This window comes from Narcine bancroftii, chromosome 12 (assembly GCF_036971445.1).
Source record: "Narcine bancroftii isolate sNarBan1 chromosome 12, sNarBan1.hap1, whole genome shotgun sequence".
In the NCBI taxonomy this organism is placed as follows: Eukaryota; Metazoa; Chordata; class Chondrichthyes; order Torpediniformes; family Narcinidae; genus Narcine; species Narcine bancroftii.
The window spans coordinates 80,309,256-80,331,195 of NC_091480.1; the positions used below are offsets into that span (position 1 = coordinate 80,309,256).

The 21,940-nt window shown below is 43.2% G+C and overlaps 2 protein-coding genes across 4 annotated transcripts in view; one reads left to right on the forward strand and one right to left on the reverse strand.

Moving 5' to 3' along the window:
• The window catches only part of LOC138747648 (sorting nexin-11-like), a 93,243-nt gene that overhangs the window by 45,168 nt on the left and 26,135 nt on the right, over nt 1-21,940 (reverse strand). The gene's annotated exons all lie outside the window — the stretch shown is intronic.
• On the forward strand, nt 463-20,097 carry LOC138747647 (uncharacterized protein C17orf113-like). Its single transcript, XM_069907065.1, has 6 exons — nt 463-651; nt 4,654-4,788; nt 9,578-9,712; nt 10,663-10,845; nt 13,580-13,753; nt 15,362-20,097. The coding sequence occupies exons 1-6, from the start codon at nt 537-539 to the stop codon at nt 17,107-17,109; spliced, it is 2,490 nt and encodes an 829-aa protein (XP_069763166.1). The 5' UTR covers nt 463-536; the 3' UTR covers nt 17,110-20,097.

A 21,940-nucleotide genomic window follows, 5' to 3' on the forward strand; every position in this document is an offset into this window, starting at 1 on the left:
AGGGGCTAAAGGTAGAGGTGCAGTTCAGACCTTGACTGAGCCCATGACAAGGTCTAATTGGATTCCAAGTACGGGTGGGTGCATAAGGAGAGGAAGCCATAGAGTCATGGATCAGTCACCATTCCACCAACCATTTTGATCATTGTATCTTATCTCTACCAGCTTGGTTCCATATTTGTTAATAGCCTTGCTAAATTAAAATCTCCTTTGCCAGTTTCAAGCTTCAACTATGCGGACATCCTCCAGATTATTGCTCTTCTTTATGAAAACATTTTCTGATATCACCCCTGAACGACCTTGGCTTCAATGTTAAGCTGATGCGCCCTTATTTTGGTGTCGTGGAAGTGGTTTCTCTCTGCCCTGGCTTTGCTCTGGTTATAGCTGGTCAGGGCCAGTTGAATTTTGCACCCACAATACAGTTGCTGAGCAGGTGCATTCTTATTCCAGGTGCTGCCGCCCTTCCTCCAGGGCCCAGTGTACAGCATGGTCAGTGGCGGGCTGCAGCGGCTGGGTCGTCTGACAGCTCTTCTGACGAGATGCCAGCACTGAATCCCATGGAACAGCAAACTGTGGCCACTCAGCACAAACACAAACGTATCAAGCAGGAGGCAGTCTCCCTGCAGCCTGGTCACAGCTGTCAGTCTTACACAGGTGGGTGATGCTGCGGGAAGGAGGTGGAGCTTGGCAAATATCACATCAGAACTCTTATTGCCTCCACTGGTGACGATAGCAGACCACAAAGAAAAAGGGAATTAGACGAACAGATCCATCACTATTCTCATCCTCTGTAGAATCACCCCCCCTCACTCTTCAGGTCCACTTCAAGTTAAATTTTAATGTCATCTGATTGTACATAAACAACCCGATGAAACAGCGCACCTCCAGACCACAGTGCACACACATAGACACACAGTATAGCAGTGCAAAATAAATATATTAAAAAATTATGGATTTCTAGGATTGTTTAACAGTCTCATGGCCTGTGGGAAGCAGCTGTTCCCCAGACTGGCAATCTTGGGTTTTTATGCTCCTTGAAGATAGTGTCTCAAAGATACTGTGGGCTCGATGGTCAGGGTCCTCAATTATTCTCTGAGCCCTCTTTAAGCACTGCTTCCTGTAGATATCATACCCTATCTAGTCTCTATTTACACCACCATCCTCACCTTCTCTTCTCAGATTCCAGCATTTGCAGCTTTTGCCTTCCAAGCACCCACTCCATCCTGTAGGACCCATCTTCCTCTATCTGACCCGTTTTTTTCTCTTGCCTTCTCGCTCTGGTGACTGGCATCTGCCAATCAATGCCTCTGATTGTCATCCTTCACTTCTCTCTAGTTTATCGATTCCCTCATTGGCCCTCATCCAAACCCTCCCACTTTATGCCTATAACACTAGCTATCTCTCCTCTGCACCATCAGTCTTGATGAAGAGTTTGACCTGACACATGACAATTGTTTTTCTCCCACAGATGCTGTTCAACCTGCTGAGTTCCTCCAGCAGATTACGTTTTGTGCCAAATTCCAGCATCAACAGTCTCCCATATGCCTCATTTCCAGCGCTGTCATTTCTTTCTTTTCCCCTCCTTCCTCCTCTCTTTTCATTCACCTCCTATTGGAAATAAGTCATTGGTACACTCTCCTAGCTGACAGTCCACCCTCTTTGTCAATCAGTCTCTCCAAGAGATCACCCTTTAACAATATTTCTATCATCCTTTACAATCCTTCTGCACTGCAATGTAAAATGTTTTATTTCTGATGAAAGGTCATCAAAGTGAAGTGGTCTTTCCACAGATGCTGTTTAACCAATTGAGTATTTTCTGTTTTTCATTTCCGCTTCAGCACTTTAAATAAATGGGTTTAGTTCTGTGGACCAAGTGTGCAACTACCATTGATTTGTCTGAAAGCAGCACAGGGTAGAGAAATAAAGTTAGATAGGAACTGTCCTGGGTAAACTTGTACCTCTCACTTTGTTCGTTTTAGATTGGTCACAGTGTTTGAGCTACCGAAAGAAAATAGACACACACACCGCGAGCAGTTCAGTTTATACATATGTTTATTACAAATTCAAAAGCTGATTTCAAACTACAATATGCTAGCCCTTCCCAACTTTACTTATCAACGCCTGGACTGGTCCCAACTGCCGAAGCGAGGCAACGACTGCACACTTGTAGTAGGTTGTCGGGGTGCTGGTAGCAGCTTCTCCACCTCTCTCGACCGGGACGTTAGCTGGACTCCAGAAGTTCTTCTTCTTGCTGAGAGATGTTGCCACCTCTCGGAGAGTCTCAAACTTTAGCAGCGGGACCATGGCTTATATTACCCAAAAACTGCTTACCCAAGCACCTATTCCCAGCACAGTAAGATAAGCGAGCAAGCTAGCATGCTAGGCTTCTATCGAATAACGTAATTTTCAGCTTATCACTTTGAATACAATAGTTTATTTTGCATCAAGGCTAGGCCTCTGACAGTCTGTGACCGAAACAAGCAGGAAGATTAAATGTTCTTGGTACACAGATGTCCTTTCGTCAGATAACTGCATCTCTGGCTCCTCAGTGGAATTTAGCTTATGTCTGCTGATTCTAAAAAACAAGCAGGTTCTCAGCCTTGCAGAAGCAAGGGCTGCAAAGGTAAAAAACATGGTTTAAATCTTCCATTACAGGAACCCAAAAGTAAACTTAAGCTCCAGCAGCAGAATCCTTCTCTCCCTTGTTCGGTGGGCATGTTTCACCCAACTTTACTGATACTATGCATCCTACCAAAGTTATTGCATCAAGGCACAAAAAGATTAATTGCCCCTTTGAATAGTGAGATCAAACACAGGGCGTTTAAATGAAGAATAATAAATAACTGGAAGTGTTCACAAGGCATTTCTCTTATGGTGGTGGCGGGTGGAAAAAAGGGAGGTAGGGGATTCAATGTCTCAGAGTGCAAAACAAGAGCTCAGATTATATTACAAGCTTTGCAATCATTTGCTAGGATCAACGGGTGTTTCTGCACATATAGTTTCAATTTTATCTGGCACGGAGGTTTGGTTTGGTTCCTTGTCAGTATTTTGACTGCCATCAACATCATTCATGATAAATGACTATCAATTTCTATGTTATTTTTGCCATTTTAATCAAGAAACTTTGTAAAGATTATTCACCCCCATACCCCCCATCTTTGTTTATACTCAAAACAGTCTGCACATGAGTCATATAGAGTGGGGGGAGGGGGGGGGGTGAATCCTGTGCTGGGTTAGTTGCACCCAGGCAACAACTACATTGCAATGGGACCTAGTTATGCTAGATTAGGAAAGAGGAAGTCTAGGTGGATTCTTGCTCTGAATCACTATCTCCCATCCACCTGATGCATGTGTGTGAGCATCAGGTAGGCAACATGACTCAGTTTAACTGTGGTCCCCTTTCCAAAGGTTTGAGAGTCTTTGGAACTCTCTTCATCAAAGGATTGCAGAAGCAGAATCTTTGAATGTGTTTAAGGCAGAGATAAATAGATATCAACGTGTGAAAATATGTGGCTCGGAGGGAATATGAACTTGAAGTCACAACCAGATCAGCACAGTCCATTCTAAATGGCACAGCAGGCTTGAATATTGCATATAATTAACTTGCCAATATGGTTTATAAAGAATCATTGGAATAAATGAACACTCACACTGGTGAGAGAATTTTAGAGTAGACAAATTGGGCACCATTCAGTTATGCAGAAGTAGAATGCCCTGGGTTTAATCTCTGTTCTGAGCATTAAATAATCTACTGATCAGGTAACAATACTTAGATTCCTTTAAAATTTAAGAGGTCCTTTCAAAATACATAGTTGACAGATCGACAGAGCAGAAAGACTTAAAAGAAAAGGAATCATAGAATTAGGATGAACATAGAAAGGAAAAAGAGAAAGAACAATTAAAGGGAAATAGACAATTAAAACAAGAGAATGCAAGAAAAGGAAGAGGAGTTGATGGAAAGGAAGGAAGAACAGAGGAGAACTGTGCAAGTAAAGGTCAAAATGGAAATAGGGAGTCCAGAGAAGGGATAGAACCTCTGACAAAAGCAAAGTGAGAAATGGAAGAAAGGGGGAAGACGATATAAACCAAAGGAAGGAAGGGAAATGAAGAAGGAGGTGAAAGCATACATCACAAAAACTGCTGTTAGATTTACGGCAGATTAATATACTGTATTTAGTGGCACGATTTACTGAGGAAGGTTGGTTACAGAATTGCAGAAAGGTAATTCAGCTCATTGATTCCGTACTTTAATCAGAATTTTTCTCGCATTTTCCTGTGGAATTGGTGGTAGGTTTTGTTTGGGGTGTTCTCTCATATCTTTTCCATAATTTCAAACAGAAGAAAAGCACTGAGGCTTCACTCAGCTCTCAGAACAATACCACTTAATTCTCTGTAATCTATTCTCACACAAATTCTGCTCAACTCCCCCCATTCTCCTTTCACCTACCCACATTAAAGGACAATTCACCATGGCCAATTAACCTCCAGCTTCCTCCCACATCCCAAAGATGTGGGAGGAAACTGAAGCATCTGGGAGAAAGCCATGTGTACATAGTGAGAATGTGAGGCAACATCCAAGATCAGGATTGAACCCAGGTTGCTGGAGCTGTGAGGCAGTTGCACTGATGCCAGTTGTCCTTACCTACCCCTTCTCAGCACCACTGGATCTACGAAGTCAACAGGAGATGCCTGGAACATCATATGAAACTACAGCAACAGGCAGCCAAAGTAAGGTGGAGCGAGTCAAAACAGAGGAGGATACTCACAACTACACCTATCAGTTTTACAAAGGTAAGACCTCCCATTTAATGAGGTATATGGCAAATGTGGTATCACAACAGAACCTTGATCAGAATGAGCGTTGGCTGTTGCATGGTAACTTGTGGGTACACAGTTAAAAGATTTCTTCAGGTTATTGCTCTTTTATTAGTTTGCCAACACCAACAGGAAAAGGTAACAGAAAATGTCTCCCTCAATGGCTCACGCCAGAGGGTACTGAATGTAGAAGGCAGTCACATTCCCACCTATGCTACAAGGCAACTATATCCTCACCCGACTCATTAACCCTTTGTTAAGCATATTCGTTAAATTTATTCTTTTACACCTTCCCTCCACAGAACTAATCTCAGCTGGGCAGCAGTGCCGTAGAAAAAAGAAGTACAGATTCTGGAAATCTGATCGTAAAACAAAAACATTGAAATTATGCAGCAAGTCAGACAGCACCTATGCAGAGAGAAATGGGATTAAATTAATTCTGGTTTTCTCTCTCCACAGAGGCTGATTGACCTGCTGGTATTTCCAGCACATTCTGCTCTTATTTCTGATTTCTGCTATCTGTCGGAATAGTTGCTTTTGATCCTGTCTCTGATATTTCTACATCTTCCCAGTTTTCCTAGGTACTCCCATTTCCCACATTCCAAAGGCATGCTGATTAATAGGTATATTGGCTGTTGTAGATTACCTCAATCCAGGGAAGGTGGGTGATTGGAAAATCAGAATGGAGTTGATGAGCTTGTGAGAATGGGCTACAGGGAAATAAAGGGGAGAATATATGGGGTGACAAGAGAGGATGTCTGGCTGGAAAGAGAATCAATCCATCAAGCTCATGCCATGATCGACAGGATTACTCGAGGCGCCTCCAAAGACTAAATAGGCTGTATGGACTCCTTCTATTTCATAAGAAAATATGAGGCAAGTAAATGAAAATATTTTAGAGCGTAATCTAGAAATCAACACTTGTGCCCCTGAATCAGATGAAAGAATTGAACAATTCAAATTTTTTTTAAATTAAAATTTAGAGATACAGCATGGTAACAGGCCCTTCTGGCCCATGAGCCCGTACCGTCCAATGTGATCAATTCACCTGCAAAATCTGTACGTTTGAAACATGGGTGGAAACTGGAGCCTCCAGAGGAAAGCCAAGCGATCACAAGGAGAATGTACAAGCTCCTTATAGACAGCGGCAGATTCGAACCTCGGTCGCTGGGACTGTAATGCATGTTTTCCAATTCCATATTCCCATTTTTATATTTCTGGGTGTGGCCATCATATTGGACAGAGCAACAAAACAGTATGAAGATTGTCAAACTTTAGTCTGCAGTTTGCTAGCGGTAAGTTAGCTTTATTTGCTAGTCGTCAGCATTGGGTCCACTTTTCAAGCTGTATGTAAATGATTTAAATGACGGAATTGGTGGCCTTATGACCAGGTTTGCAGATGATACAAGGGTAGTTGAGGAGCAGGTAGTGTTGAGGAAGTAAGGAGTCTGCAGAGTGACTTGGACGCTCTTGGAAGGGTATGGATAGGATAGATGTAGGAAGGTTTTTTGAGCTGGCCGGGGAAACTAAAACCAGAGGACACAGTCTCAAGATTCGGGGGAGTAGATTTAGGACAGAGATGAGGAAAAATAGTTTTTTCCCAGAAAGTAGTGAATGTTTGGAATTCTCTAACCAGGGAAGTGGTTGAGGCTGCTTCATTAAACATATTTAAAATTCGGTTAGATAAATTTTTACATGATAGAGGAATTAGGGGATATGGGGAGAAGGCAGGTAGGTGGAGTTAGGTCATAAATTAGATCAGCCATGATCGTATTGAATGGCGGAGCAGGCTCGATGGGCCATTTTTGGCCTACTCCTGTTCCTACTTCCTATGTTCCTATGACAGGTTGGGAGAATGGGTAAAGAAATTTATCGTCATGGTAGAAGGAATAAAGAAGTAGACTATTTTCTCAACGGGGAGAGAATTCAGAAAGTATAGGTCCAAAGGGACTTAGGAGTCCGAGATGCAGGATTCCCTGAGTCCCTTGAGTCAGTAGTAAGGAAAGCAAATGCAAAGTTAGCATTCATTTTGAGAGGACTAGAATACAAAGAGAAAGATGTAATGCTGAGGCTTCATAAGGCATTGGTTGGACCAAATTTGGAAATTGAGAGTGGTTTTAGACTCCATATCTAAGAAAGGATGTGCTCGCATTGAAAAGGGTCCAGAGGAGGTTTACGAAAATTATTCCAGAGATGAGAATATGAATATACGAGGAGCATTTGATGGATCTGGGCCTATAATCGCTGGAATTAAAAGGATGTGAGGGGGGCAGGGAGGCGGAAATCTCATCAAAACATTTTGAATGTTGAAAGGCCTATGTAGAGTGAATGTGGAGATGTTTCCAGAGTTGGGAGAGTCTAGGACCAGGGGTACAGCCTCAGAACAAAAGATGCCCCTTTAGAACAATGATGAGAAGTTTCTAATGTCAGAGGGTTCGGAATCTCTGGAATTCGTTGCAACATATGCTGTGAAGGTCAAGTCATTGGGTATATTTAAAGGTGAGGTTGATAGATTCTTGGTTAATGAGGTTAAAAGGAGAAAGGAGGAGAATGGGGTTGAGCAGAAAAATACATCAACAATGATTTGATTGGCAAAGCAGACTCGATGGGCTGATTGGCCAAATTGTTCTCCTATCTTATAGTCTTTAATTGCCTTTCTGGAGAGTTCAATGAGTAATGAACCATGTACAGGACCTGGTTTGTGTTGAGTCAGCTAATTATAGGCCAGCTATGAGAAAAGACTGGAATAAGCCAGGAGAGGAGATTTTACAAAAGTGTACAAAATTATGAACAGCCTTGACAAAGTAAACAGGAAAACATATTTCCTTTAGCAGAATCAAAAACCAGAGGCATGGATTAAAACTCATTGATTCACTATCCTTTAGTTCAGAAACCCAAATAACTTGGCACCATTTTTCCTAGGGTCCCTTTTAATTCACTGGCAACCTGGTCCACACTCTTTTTAAATATACCAGGGCCCTGGTTCCATACTCCCTTTAAACTAATCCAGGCCCCAACTAACACCCGTTGTTATCTCATCAGGAACCCTGTTTCCTGTGCTCTCTTTAAACTCTTGTTTTTTGTTTCCTGCATATTTGGTTCACTTGAAAATTTATTACTATTGTGTCATAAAGGAGTGAATTAAATATGTCTGTTATTCCAGAAAATCTTTCAGTTCAGTACCACTAAATTCCTGAGGGTGCCAAGAATATCAGAATATCAGAATTTTTCTGTAATTAGTAGAACAAATGCAGGGAATACGAGAAAGTTATTTTCTACATAGGAGGAACTGAGAGTCTGGAATTCACTAACTTGAAAGGATGGTGGAGGGGAGACCCTCAAACAGTACTTGAAAGTGCACTCCAAGAGTTGTGACAGCCAGGGTTATGGGTGAGAATTGTTTATGTGCATCGATAGGATGGACAGTTCTCCTGATTGATGTGGACAGTGGCCTAATGCCACTCTTTGAGTAGTGAATTTTCAATTAATCAGTCTCCTTGTGCCAGGAGGGAGGGAAGTACTGATAAGTAAATACAGGTTGTACCTCTTTAATCTGGCGACGTTGGGACCTGGCCATTGCCAGTCCACAGAAAATGCCACAAAACAGAAATGGACCCCTAAGGGAACTCCCAATATAAACATATCAAAGGTAGAACAAAGCTTAAAACGGAATAATATTGTGCGGTACGGTTTGCACAACACTTTTTACAGTACCAGCAATTGGGACTGGGGTTCAAGTCCCGCGCTGTCTGTAAGGAGTTTGTACTAATGGCAGTGGACTCAAACATGCCGGATCATGGGAGTTGCCAGACCACAGAGTGCTGGATAAGAGAGGTACAACCTGTAGTGACACTGCTCTTGAACCATTCAACTCTGCTTCTATGATTGAGCGAGGATAAATTGGAGTTGAGTTGTGACTCTTTATCACTGGAAAAGCTTATATGCCTTACAGCTGCAAAAATAATCAATAGACACATAACTGATTTGTTTATTTAAATCTTGTTTGGAGGATTAGAGTGGCAAAGTAAAAGGTCTCAACCGTTGGAATGACTGGAGTTTTGGCCAGGGAAGACAAGTGTCATTAGTTTTTGCAAGAATGTCCCAAGTTGTTGGTCCCATCAACAGATAAATTGAACCCTCCCTCAGCAAGGAGTTCATGTGTTCACTTTGCAAAGTAAACAAATTTACTGCAATTGCAGCACCTTTCTTGATGTCAGGATGCCTCAAGGCACCTTACATACCTCATGTAACTATTGAAATCTCGGGAATGGGACAGCTGCTGTGTACTGCAAGCTCAGCTTTTCTTGCACTAAAACTGCAACTGATTATTTATCTAATCTTTTACATTTATTGTCTCTTTCCGCCTTGGCATATTGAGAGAATTTAATTTATACTATTGTAGTTGCTGCAGCAAGTAAGAATTTTGGTACATGTTTACACATCCGTATTTATGTACTGACAATAAACTCTCATCTTATCATCTCCTACAATGCAATGTATTGATCAAAGACAGTATTGGCCAAGGCGTGAAGGTGGAGAGGGAAGATGGTTTAACATCTCACTTGAACGCTGATGCCTCAGAGTACCGCAGTCTCTGAGAACTGTGGCGGGAGTCATGGCCGAGCATTTATTTTGAAGTTTCACATCCCAAAGGAATCTCTATCGAATTATGTGAACTTATTTCTGAAGTGGTTATTATATGGGCTCTTCAAACTTTCTAAAGCATGTGGCACTCACCCGCTTTGTACCCAAAATTCCTCCCCAGACCACCGGGCACAGCAGTTTATCTCAGATTCATCAGATACCTCATCCGATGAAGCCTCAATGATGCAGCCGCCCATTCATCATCCTGCAACTTATATCAAACAGGAAGAGAGCTCCCAACAACCATTCTATGGAGGTAAAACCTATTTATCTAATTCCCCACAAGCACTGTAGCCCTGCCCTAACTATAGAACAGAACTCTTGGTGCAATTAACGCTACGACATAGGATTAATATAGACATGAAGGTTGGCATAGACACGATGGGCCAAAGGGTCTGATTCTAGGATGTTCATCTCTATGAATGCTTTTCACTTTCTCTTGGTAACAGGCTCAATGTATTATTAAAACATTTGGGGAAGGAGACCAGTCTGTAGCATTTCAGCATCAGGTAGACCGAGTTAGAGGTGACCAATGGCCGAGAGATGGAAGGAGGTGGTCTTTGCAGTGAAGGGAATTTGGGTTGGAGGCTCAGTGCTGACAAAGAAAATGCCAATATCATAAATAGTCTGGTTCGGACCAAGGCCAGGGAGGGCAATAATGAGGCAATACACAAAGCACCGGAGGAACTCAGTGGGCCAGGCAGCATCCATGGAAGGAATAGACAGGCAATGGGAATAATGTGATGAATGGAAGAAGCTTATAACCATGTAACCATATAACCATTTACGGAGTGGAAACAGGCCATGGTGCAGACAAACTGAGAATCCACCAAGAGTCCTCCATCAGAATCTGTGTATATCTTGAGGAAAGAACTGGCTGTGAATGGTCAAAATGAACAGTGAAGAGTCTTGGATCAGAAAAGAGAATAGCGGACTACTGGTAAAACTCTACCTCAGAAAGAGTCGCCCCTCCAGAAGCAGTGAGGGATAGAGAATTAAAATGGAAAAGAAAACTCCCAGGTGCTGTATATTTTTGCTGTTGGTGTCCAGTCTCTGAGCAGAAGGGGCAATAATTAACTAGGCTGGAGATCACATTTTTCCGACTTTTCTGGAGAGGGCTGGAGTTCACCGTCCGGCCACTACTCCATCACGTGACTCCTCCCGGCTGGAGATCACATTCATGCAGAAATAATTTGTACTTGACAGGACAGGAAAAATTACCTGATCAGAGGCACAAACCATGGCTCCCCGACAATCCCTCGGATGAGATTGTGAAGGGCAAGACCCCAATTTATCGCACAACTGCAGCACGCAACAGACAAGACCGAATATTACAGGAGGAAGAATCCCCATCTGAAGGGCATCGCTGTCAAAGTGCTCTGTACAGAGGTACTGTCACAGCTTGGCCAACAAGCAGTAAACTATAAACACTAAGAAATCAAAAACACTGCAGATTCTGAAAATATGGGATGAAACCAGAAAATACTGGAAACATTCTGACAAAGGGACTCGATGTGAAATGCTAACTCTTTTCCTCTTTCCACAGACGCAGTCTGAATGTTTCCAACATTTTTGTTTTTATTGTAAAATCTTACACATGACAGAACATTACAAGATTAGGCCCTAGGGCCCTGATGTCTGCAGCTTTAGTTTAGCTGCAGAGCAGAAAGTACAGCCCCTATCTTTGAATCATAAAGCTCTATTTTCAGGTCACACTGATATTCCAGAGTAGTATAACACAAGCACTGCACTGACAGATGTTCAGGCTCTTGGCCTGCCTGTGCTCTCTTGTGGATATAAAAGATACGGTGTCATGACTTTGATATTTCCACAATGACCTGGCTAACAGTTATCTCTCAGCCAAGCTTGATAAAGAACAAATAATTTGATCGTTATCACAATGTGGGACCTTGTTGCTTTGACTATTTGGATTCACATTTCTAATATTACAGCTGCCTCCCCACTCAAATGAATCTCATTGGCTGTGAAGCATTTTGAGACACTCTGCAGGTTATGACAGGTGCACACATTCACTTTCTTTCTGAAACAATTTCCCAAGTGACCAGCAACCTGGGACATAATATTTTCCTTCCTGTGGTTTAGAAAATATAACCAACTGAATTATAGTTAACCATCGACTTTCCCCATGGTTGGCACCCTGCACACCCAAACTGTGCTGCTCTGACACACACTGTCTGAAATGATGATTAAGGTTGAAAATTTCGTCACATTTAAGGGGGGTATAGTGGTCAGCGCGGTGCCTTTACAGCGCCAGTGATTGGGACCGGACTGGGTTTGGAATCCCGCACTGTCTGTAAGGAGTTTGTAAGTCCTCCCTGTGTCTGCATGGATTTTCTCTAGGGGCTCCCGTTTCCTCCCACTATTCAAAACGTACCGGTGGTGTAGGTTAATGGGTGTAAATTGGGCAGCATGGACTCATGGGCTGAAATGGCCTGTAACTCTGCTGTATGTCTAAATTTAAATCTTTAAATTTAAATTTTTAAAGTACCTGGACGATGAATTGAACAATCGCCATCTGTGAGGCTACATACACCACCCCCCACCCCCCCCCCGCCCCGCCCCCAACAAGGTCTCTCCATAGCTTCCTGCACCAGGGTAAAAAAAAAGCCCTGGCCTATCTATTCTCTCCCTATAATTCAAGCCCTCAAGTCTCCTTAACGTTCTTATGATGTTTTCTGTACACATTCCACTTCAATGACGTCCTTCCTGAAGTTGGACGACCAGAACAGAACACAATTCTCGAAATGCGACATCATCGATGTGTCGTACAATTGTAACATGATGAACCAAGTCTTGTATTCAAAACCTTGACCACAGAAAGCGAGTGTGTCAAATGCCTCTTCACTAATCTGTCCCCCTGTGCCATCACCTTCAGGGAACTATGTACCCTTGGTCTCATATTTTCACAATAATCTTCAGGCTCCTACCATTTATAGTGCAACTCCTGTCCTGGTTTAACTACCCAGCATTCAACAGCTCACATTTGTCCAAGTTAAATTACATCAGTTTGTCGCAAAAACATGAACTCATGAATTTGATCTGATGCTAAAGATAAAAGACAGCAATAAAAATTTTTAAACCTCTTAGGTTTGATGCTGGACAAACTGTAGTTCAAAGATAGGACTAGAGCAATTTCAGGGAAATAACGGTTACAAATCAGTGAAAAGAACAGTTACATGGTCCCACTGCCTTTCCTCTCCACCTTCCATAGAGACCACTCCCTCCGTGACTCCATCATCCACTCATCCCTTCCCATTAATCGTCCCCTTGGCACCTTCCCCTACGGCTGGAGAAAGTGCTGCACTTGCACCCACACCTCCTGCCTCAGCACCATTCAAGGCCACCATACGCTCATTCCAGGTGAAGCAACACTTCACTTGTGGATCTGCGGGGGCCATCTATTGGTCCCATTGTGGCCATATCTATATCGGACAGACTGGGTGCGGACTGGGAGATCGCTTCGCTGAGCACCTTCACTCTGTCGGCAACAATGACAGGATCTCCCAGTGGCCAATCATTTCAATCTGCCCCCAACTTCCACACTGACATGTCTGTCCATGGCCTCGTGTACTGTCATACCAAGGCAAATTGGAGGAACACACATAATTTTCTGTCTGGATGATTTTAACATTGACCAGTTTGTGCTCGCCTACACCCTGTTCTCCCTCTCTTCCCCCTCTCTCTTTGCCTTCCTACTTCCCCCTCTCTCTCTCTCTGCCTTCCTACTTCCAGCTCTCCAACCCCTTCCCTCTCCATTCCCCCTCTCCTCTGCTGGTGTGCCCTCCCTCCCTTATCTACCTTCTGCCTGTGGGCTGTGCTCCTCCCCCTGCCCCTCCATCCCCCACCATTTTGTTCAGGTGCCTACCTACATTTTTCTCCTACATTGATGAAGGGTTCAAGCCCAAAATGTTGGTTAGGTATCTTTATCTTTGCTATATAAAGCACACTATTTGACCTGCTGAGTTTCTCCAGCATTGTGTTTTTACTTCGATCACAATGTCTGCAGACGTTCGTGTTTTACTTCAAATGAACCCATGCAGTCTCCGGTCAGATTTCATCCAATGACCCACAACACCAACAGAAGTATTATTCTGTCTTTTAGGCAAGCAGACACTCACACAAGTTCTTCAGCAACTTGGGGCTCAACGTCCTTTACGAAGTTTGTACAATGAGTTCTCAGGGCCTTTCGAACTGCCAGAAGAACTACCCCACAACCAATATAGAGTACAGAAGAGAGAGGATTCCACATTCAAGAGGAGAAATCAGTTATGTAAAGGTAGGATCATGTGTCAGAGCTTCAATGAGCACTGAAGCATTTTACCAGTGAGTGCATAGATAGGATTTCTAGCCACTTAAATATGCACATTTACTGAAGCTCAACCTGGATAGTCTTCAGCCCAATGGTGTGAACACCAATTTTTCGAATTTCAGGTAACCCTTAGTTCTTGTGCTCTTTCTCTCTCCCTCTCTTTCCTTTGGAGCCACCTCTGATACTCCCAGTTTTGTTTCCTTTCCCACCACCAATTTTCATTCTCCCCCACCCAGTTCCATTCACCAACTCACACACTTCAATCGGTGAATCTCTGATGTGAGGAGGATACATTCATCAGAATTATGTCTGTGCTTAGAGGGTGAAATATCAGGCAATCTTATTTTATGAAGACATTTTACAATGAAAGATGAGGATTATATTCCCACAAGTTTTGATCACTCAAGAGAGGTTTAAAAGGATTCATTCAAATGGATAAATACAAGGTGGAAAAGTTCTGAACAAGGGGATAATATCTTAAAAAACCAAAACTGGGTCTCTCAGGAGTAAAATTAGGAAACAAAAGTGGAGGTAATCTGTAACTCTTCACCCTGAAATGTTGTATATTCTGAGTTGAAACTTTCAAAACTAAAATCTGTGTTCGGTTGACAATAAACAATTCAACTAATTTCATTTCAAAGGCTATTTGTAGGTGAAGAAATCAAGGGATATGGTCAGGAAATGGAATTTAAATGGTAGAATTATCTCAGGAGTGAATGACCTCCTCCTTTCCCGAAACAGGCAGTGACTTGAGTAGAAATTTTAGTGACTGGAACTGCTGGTGGGCTGTCCTCTCACTGAGGCCCAATTCAGAACCTTCACTCGCTGACCCATAGAGGTCAGATAAGCTTCTTTCAAAGCTTTTGGTGAGTGAGACAATCTCAACTCAAAGACTGAATGACAATGCTAAAACTGACACAAGTCGCAAGAGGCTGAAGGAAAGACGGTAGCTCCTTGTCAATACTGTAATGTGCCCTCCAGGATGTTGCATACAAAAGGACAACAATAAGCGTGGACATGTCCAACAAATCATACTATAATCTTGATTTCAATCATTGTTAGTCAAATACTAATGTGAGCATTGCCTAGCTATGCAGACATACAGCATATGGAACAACCTGCAATTCCTTCAGGGATGGTGGGGGGGTGAACATTTTTCTGGCTGCTGGGAGATCAAGCTATGGATGATGGGTGCAGAGTGGGAATGAGGAGAATGGAGGGTGGGGAGGGCAGGAGTGTTGGAGAGAATTCTCCAGCAATTTTTGCTCCTTGATAGGCTTGTTTTTTAAAAAATCTTTATTCCATCTTTCAGAAGGGTACAATTGTCTGCAAAGTGACTCACCACTGCAGGGGAAGGCAGTGGGGCTCTAGATCTCTGTTACAGACATTTTGATATGTGGAAATGAATGGGTTTGTATCAATGTTCATTCAATTGGAATCACAAAATTGTGGGCTGATGGTCCAGGTTTGTTCTTGGGGAAAGGCTGAAGAGTACACGGATCGCAGATTAACTTGGGGCGGAATTTCATTGACTCTTGAACTGAATGCACTTTCCTTTCTGGTTTGACACTTCAGGTGAGAACAGCTACAAGATGGGGCCATCCTCTGCTCCCAAGCTCCCGGCAGGTTGCATGAAGAAGTCAGAGCAAGCTGCAACTTGCCTCCTGCGCAACGTGTATTTCGCAGCCAAGGAGATGATCCCAAATTCTTCGACTGAAGCTCTGATTGAGCTGTGCTCAATTCAGGGTCTGGGTGACCTGGCTGACCAGCTGGGTGCCCACCTGCGCCACAAGTCAGTTGAGGATTTCCAACAAGCCATTGCTGAGGTGATGGAGGAGGAAATCCTGAAACGGGCACGCTCCTGTAATTGTTTCAGCATCCTGATCGACCAGTCTGAAGATTGCTTCACCAAGCCCTGTCTGTTCCTGTACCTCCGGATCATTGAGCATATCGCTGGAGGGTACGAACCTAAAACCTACTTCTTGGCAGTCAAGGAAATGCAGGAGGGAGTGTCAGCAGAGAAGATAACTGCAGGCTTGACCGAGGTGCTCAAAGAGAAGGGTCTGGACCTGAAGCTGATGTGTGGCTTGGCAATTGATGGTGCGACTGTCGGTGCAGAGTGCAGGAGCAGCGTGGTGGCAGAGTTGAAGACAAGAGCACCCGGTCTCCTATCCATCCGCTGCATTGCTCACAGACTGGCCCTTAGCTGCGGGTCTGCTGCCGACACAGTCCCTTACCTGGTGAAGTACCAGCAGATCCTTGACTCCGTCTATACACACTTTGCCGAGTTACCTAAAGGCAGGGATGGCCTGGAAGCCATGCAAAAAGTACTCGGAGACTGGGACAAGCAGAGTGGTGCCTTCAGAGACATTTTCCCATCAAGATGGCTCACCGTCAGAGCTTCGGTGGAAGCTGTAATCCGCAGCTTTGGCAGACTTATACCAGCACTCCGGGACAGCTGCTCGGCCAGAGCAGCAGGGCTGGCCAAGACCATGTGCACCTACAAATTTCTGTATTGTAGCCACTTCCTGGCAGATGTTCTCCACCAGCTCTCCATCCTGGGCAAGAGCTATCAGAGCCCAGAAGTAGACTTCTCCATCATGCACTCTCTGCTGAAATCGACGGTGACCACCATCAATAAATTGGGTGCCGACAGCGCTGGAGAGATGCTCAAGAACCTGCTGGCCACACTGCCAGCTGGTGCATGCTCCCCTGATGGCTCCTTCACCTTTCAGAGCCAGCTAATAAAGGGTGGGCCCTGCCAGTGCACCGAAGCAGAAAGTACCTGCGCCATTTTCCTGGAGAACCTCTCCCGGGACCTGAGAGCCAGGTTCTCTGAGGCTGGAGATGCGGATACAATGACAGCCATGACTGCCATCTTTGACCCCACACATGCCTCCGACTCCAAGAGCCGACATGTACAGACTCTGACCAACTACCTGTCTTCGCTCGGCGGTCAGGGTGATGAGGACCACTTCGAGATGAGCTGCAAACAGGAGCTGATCAGTTTCATGAACTTTGTGGAGTCACGGCCGGGAATCCACACGCTCACCAGTGCAAAGGACGTGTGCCAGCTAGCTCTCAAGCAGAAATTCATGTTCCCTGTGGTGGGCTCGTTGGCGGAGCGGTTCCTGACCCTGCCTATTCCCACTGCAGAACTGCAGGGACTGTTCCACAGGCAGCACTTGCTGAGGAGCAGGCTTGGGAACTCACTAACCAGCAAGTCGCTAGAGAACCTACTGAAGATCGCTGTACATGGGCCACCAATCAAAGAGTTCAACTTTGCGGCTGCCTTCCAACAGCTGGGTGCCCTGCAGAGCTGATATCACTGGAGCCATGGGCAGCAAGTTACACAAGGTCTCTTGCTCGCTGCCACTGGGTACCAGTGAGAAGGAAAAGAGAAGCCAGTCTAGACCCAGACTGCAAACCCTTAAATAAGATGTGGATTCTCAATGACTTGCAGTCATGAAAATATAGAGAAGTTCTGGGTAAATTATTTGTGAACTGAGCAAAAGCTTTTGCCCACTCTTTATTTCAAATGTTGATGCTACGTTTGACCAGTTGTAACACTATTTCATGTTCCTCATGACGTGAAAGGAGGCTGTTCATCCCATCAAAGTTAGGCCAGCTCTAAAACCCAAACCTATCATCGTTCTCTTTTCTCTTTGCAATGCCCCTTTATTATAAACTATAGCATCTTGCTGGGATAGTTTTCTTTAACAAAGGCTATGGGGAGATTTGAAAGTACAAAGGAATCTGAACAGAAAGGGCAGTGGGAGGCTGTTTCCATTGGTGGAGAGGGTCATACACTTGAGTCAAAATTATAAAGTAATGGGGAAGAGAATTAACTGTACATGAGGGAAGCTATTTTTTTAAAATATGACATGTGGTTGGAATCTGGAATACACTGCATGGTGTGGTGTCAATGTACTCTTTCAAGGTTCCTTAAGAGAGATTTGGATTTGTATATAAATTTAATTTTTTTTAAAAATGTAGACATCCAGCATGGTAACAGGCCATTTCGGCCCGCGAGTCTGTGCCGTCCAATTTACACCTCATTAACCTACACCCCCGGTACGCTTTTTGAACTTTGGGAGGAAACTAGAGCCCCCAGGGAAAACCCTCACAGACACAGGGAGAACGTACAAACTTCTTACAGACAGCGCAAGATTCAAACCCTGGCCCAGCCCTGATCCCTGGCACTGTAAAGGAGTGGTACTAACCACTACCCCAACAGTGAGGAAAAAATTGCAACACTACGGAAAAGCGACCAAGAGTTGGAACAAGTGAGTTGCTGTGGTAGAGAGCTAGCACAGATACAATGAACCAAATGGCCTTATTCTGTGTTGCAGCCATTTTATGGTTCAATCCTTTATGATTCTACGAATTTTACTTTAGTGAGAGATTGGGAGAATGGAGAACACAATAGAAATAAAAAGAATTCAAAACCATAGCTGGGAAGTGAAACAGATCCAATAACCAGGCACAGTGTGCCCTGCCACAGTCAATGATATAAGGGTAAAGGCATACTCCTTGGCACTACAGTCACTCCACAGTAACAGGGAAAGTTTTGCAGAACACTTATCCAGTTAAATAAGCAGAATATGGTTGGGTTTGTTGCAAAAATGGAAGGGAAGGATGAGTTATATACTATGATGCCACACTACAGATGGAATTCATATCAGTCTGGATTTCCTGTTGGTTACTGTAATCTGATTTACCAAAGGTCCAAAAGAGCACAGTTTCCGTTCCCCCGTTACTGCGCTAAACACAGCGACTGGTAACAAAGAGCACAAGTTTCCTGAAGAAACCAGCAAAAGTGGAATTGCTTATCTCAAGAGCTGCAGAATTTAAGACAATATTAACCAAGGCGAGAACATAAACGCATGCGTTCCTGATATAAACTGGTCGTGTCAATGGGGCTTACAGCAAGGGAAGGAGAACAGCCAACTGATAAGTTTTTAATAAGTATTTTCATGTCTCAGTTACAGGCTGCTAATTGGCAAAAATTCAGCTAGTCAAAATAGTGAATGGTGGAGAAATTAGGAAAAATGATTTCCTACTCGGGGTGGAAGAGAGGGCCAAAATTTGATGGCATGAGCTTTACTGAATATGGAAAGTTTGCCTCTGGTGCTTCAGCCAGCTGGGTTGTTGATACTACTTTATCTAAAATCAACAAGGAGAAATAAACAGGCCACACACAGGAGACTGCAGATGCTGGAATCTGAAGCCAAACAAAGCTGGAGGAACTCAGCAGAATGGGAAACTAGGTGGCCAATAAAATTTAATGATGAGAAATGTGATGAATGAACTTTTAGTTCATAATGGGGAACAAAAAATTGGCAGACTAATTAATCAAGTACTTTGACTCTGTCTTGAAGGATGAGGATACAAATAAGTTCCCAGAAATGCAACAGGTCCGAAGAAAATTAGGAGGAATGGGACTAAAAGTTCGAGGAGACATCCCTCGAAGAGATTTCGCAGTGGAGCAACCAAATGGAGTGAAATTCAAAAATCTGCAGACATTGCGATTGAGATAAAAGCACAAAAATGCTGGCCTGACCATTTTCATCCCTGAGTATCATGAGAGGTTGCCATAAAAGGAGCGGATGCTTTGGATGTCAGCTTTCAAGATTTTAGTGATTATGGTGAGTTCTGGCAGGTTGAAAGATAGCAAATATAACCCTACAATTTTAAAAAGAGCCAAAATGAGGAACTACAGACTAATTCATTTAGCACTAGTATCAGGGGAAATACATGCTAAAGTCTAAAAGTAAAGGAGGTAATAACAAGGCTGGAAAAGTCAGCATAGATTGACAAAGGGATATCATGTTTGACAAACTTCCTGGAGATATTGAGGATGTAATTCACAGAATAACAGAGAACTAATGTACATGATGTCTTTAGATCCTTAGAAGACCATGTAAGAGGTTGGTATGCAAATTGAAAGTGGCATGGGATTAGAAGCAATATGCTTGAACGATACTAAATTGATTGACAGATTTTCTCCTGGAGAGTAGAGTGAAAGCAGATTCAATTGAAAGACTCAGAAGGGAGCTGAGTGAGGATTAGAAAGGAAAGATTTTGCAGGACTGTGCAAAGTGAGATTTCTAGCTCTTTTATATACAATTAGAACGCTTCAAGTCAAGGCCACTGAGCTCTGGGGAAGTGGAAAAGATTATAATCATATGCATTGCAGCATTGTTTAATAGATGTCCTAGAAAATTAAAATTTAAACAGATACTGAAAATAGATCTTCCCCTGGATCATTTATTTACCTTCTTTAGATCTGGCATCGACTTCTAATATTTCTTTTGCCATTCCTAATCTGTAGCATTTACAATGTTTTTTCATTGATTGCTATAGTAACTGTCTGACTACAATAGGCAGTTGCAGTTCATTTAACAGGTTGCACGTGAATGTTGCACCTCACAGATTCCCCTCTCTGTGGTTTAAAAACAGTTTCACATTGCGGTTGGATGATGAAAGACTAAGACCTTCCATCTTATGATTCTATCTTTCTCATTTTCTGTCTTCCCATTCTGTTCTAAAAACTTACTGGCGCTGTCAGTGGCTTCTTTTGTATCATTGAATGTGAAACAACAACTGCCCATTACCCCATCCCCCAAACCACGTGATCAGAACTTCTCTCCCCTTCTCAGCCTATGAACAAAGAGCAACAAATCCCAGTCCCTGTGGCAATGATGCAGGTTCACCACACAGAGCTGCAGCTCTTCACCTCTGGGGCAGCAGTTGAAACAGCTTCATGTCTACCGTGCACATTAAAAAAAAGCACATATATGGCACGACATACATTATACAATCTAAAAGAGATGCAGAATGAAAAGGGGCCCTTCAGCCCACTGAATTAGTGCTGACCATCAACTATCCATTTACACTAATCCTACATTGATCCTTTTTTTAATTTTCCTCACGGTTTTGTCAACCCCCCTCACTAGGGGCAATTCACCTGCCAGCCCTCACGTCACTAAGACCTGGAAGAAATTGGAGTAGCCAGAGGAAACTCAAGCAGTCACAGGGAGAACATGTAAACGATGAAGAACAGGTGATTGAACCTCAAAATAATCAAATATGAGGGAGACGGTGTCGAGGTCAGGACTAGTACAAAAAGAATCACTCTGGACAATGAAGATTTTGCTTCCTGAACACTTTTGGGTGTATTTTATGGATTTTGGGCTGCTGATCACCAAAATCACCTTAAAATTTTCCTACCACATGCCATTTATTTTAGATACCACCTATTTTGTGATTTTCTGACATTTTAACATGTTTCAAGCATACAAAACCATAAAGTACAACACACCATTGATAATTCATTTTCTGCATTTGCACTTGGACTTTTTCCCTGCTGATCTTGACGAACATGGTGAAAGGTTTCACCACCAGGACATTGCGGCCATGGAAAAGCAGTATCATGGCAATTGGAATCCATCAATACTGGACGACTATTGTTGGACACTGACCCGAGAGGCATCAGATGCTGAGTAGAAACGAAAATCAGCGGCAAAACATTTTTAGGTCAGTTGAACTAACGCAACGTGTCAGCGTCATTATACAATTAAAAATATTAAATTCAATAAAAGTTAATTTAGTGCTTCTCCAACTTCCTACATGATATAGCTTGAAGTTATCTATCACAATCCCCTTTTTTCCCAGGAAGCAAACCTTTTAGAAAAATTGTTTAGTGTTATCAGTTGTTAGCGTCTTCCAGTTCTATTCTGCCAATTACAGAAACTAAAGACAGGATCCAGCTATAAGCATCTCACCAGGCAAGTTTATCAGCAATCAGACACAGACATGCCTGACCTCAGCCTCATCCATTGTCAGGGTGAGTCCAAACATAAACTTGAGCAGCAATGTATTATCTTACCTTGACGAAGGGCTCAAGTCTAAAACATTGGTTACCCTTTACTCCCTATAGACATTGTGTGACCTCCAGTTCTTTTGTACAATCCCAGCATCTGCAGCCTTCCCTGTTTAACACATCTTCCACCTGGGTAGCCTAAAACCTAACAGATTGAACCTTGAATTTTCCAATTTCAAGTTATTCCCTCGCCAATCTGGTTCCATGCACTCCTCTGTCCTTCCTGTGCTCCCGTACTTGTTTTTCTCTCAAGTCTTCTGTCTTTCCCC

Bases quoted from the DNA above. Each gene is read 5' to 3' on its own strand.
- LOC138747647 (XM_069907065.1), top strand. From the start codon at position 537: ATGCCAGCACTGAATCCCATGGAACAGCAAACTGTGGCCACTCAGCAC. The intron at 4,789-9,577 runs GTAAGACCTCCC...ATTCCTCCCCAG, and splicing joins CACCTATCAGTTTTACAAAG to ACCACCGGGCACAGCAGTTT. The intron at 9,713-10,662 runs GTAAAACCTATT...TGTACTTGACAG, and splicing joins CCAACAACCATTCTATGGAG to GACAGGAAAAATTACCTGAT.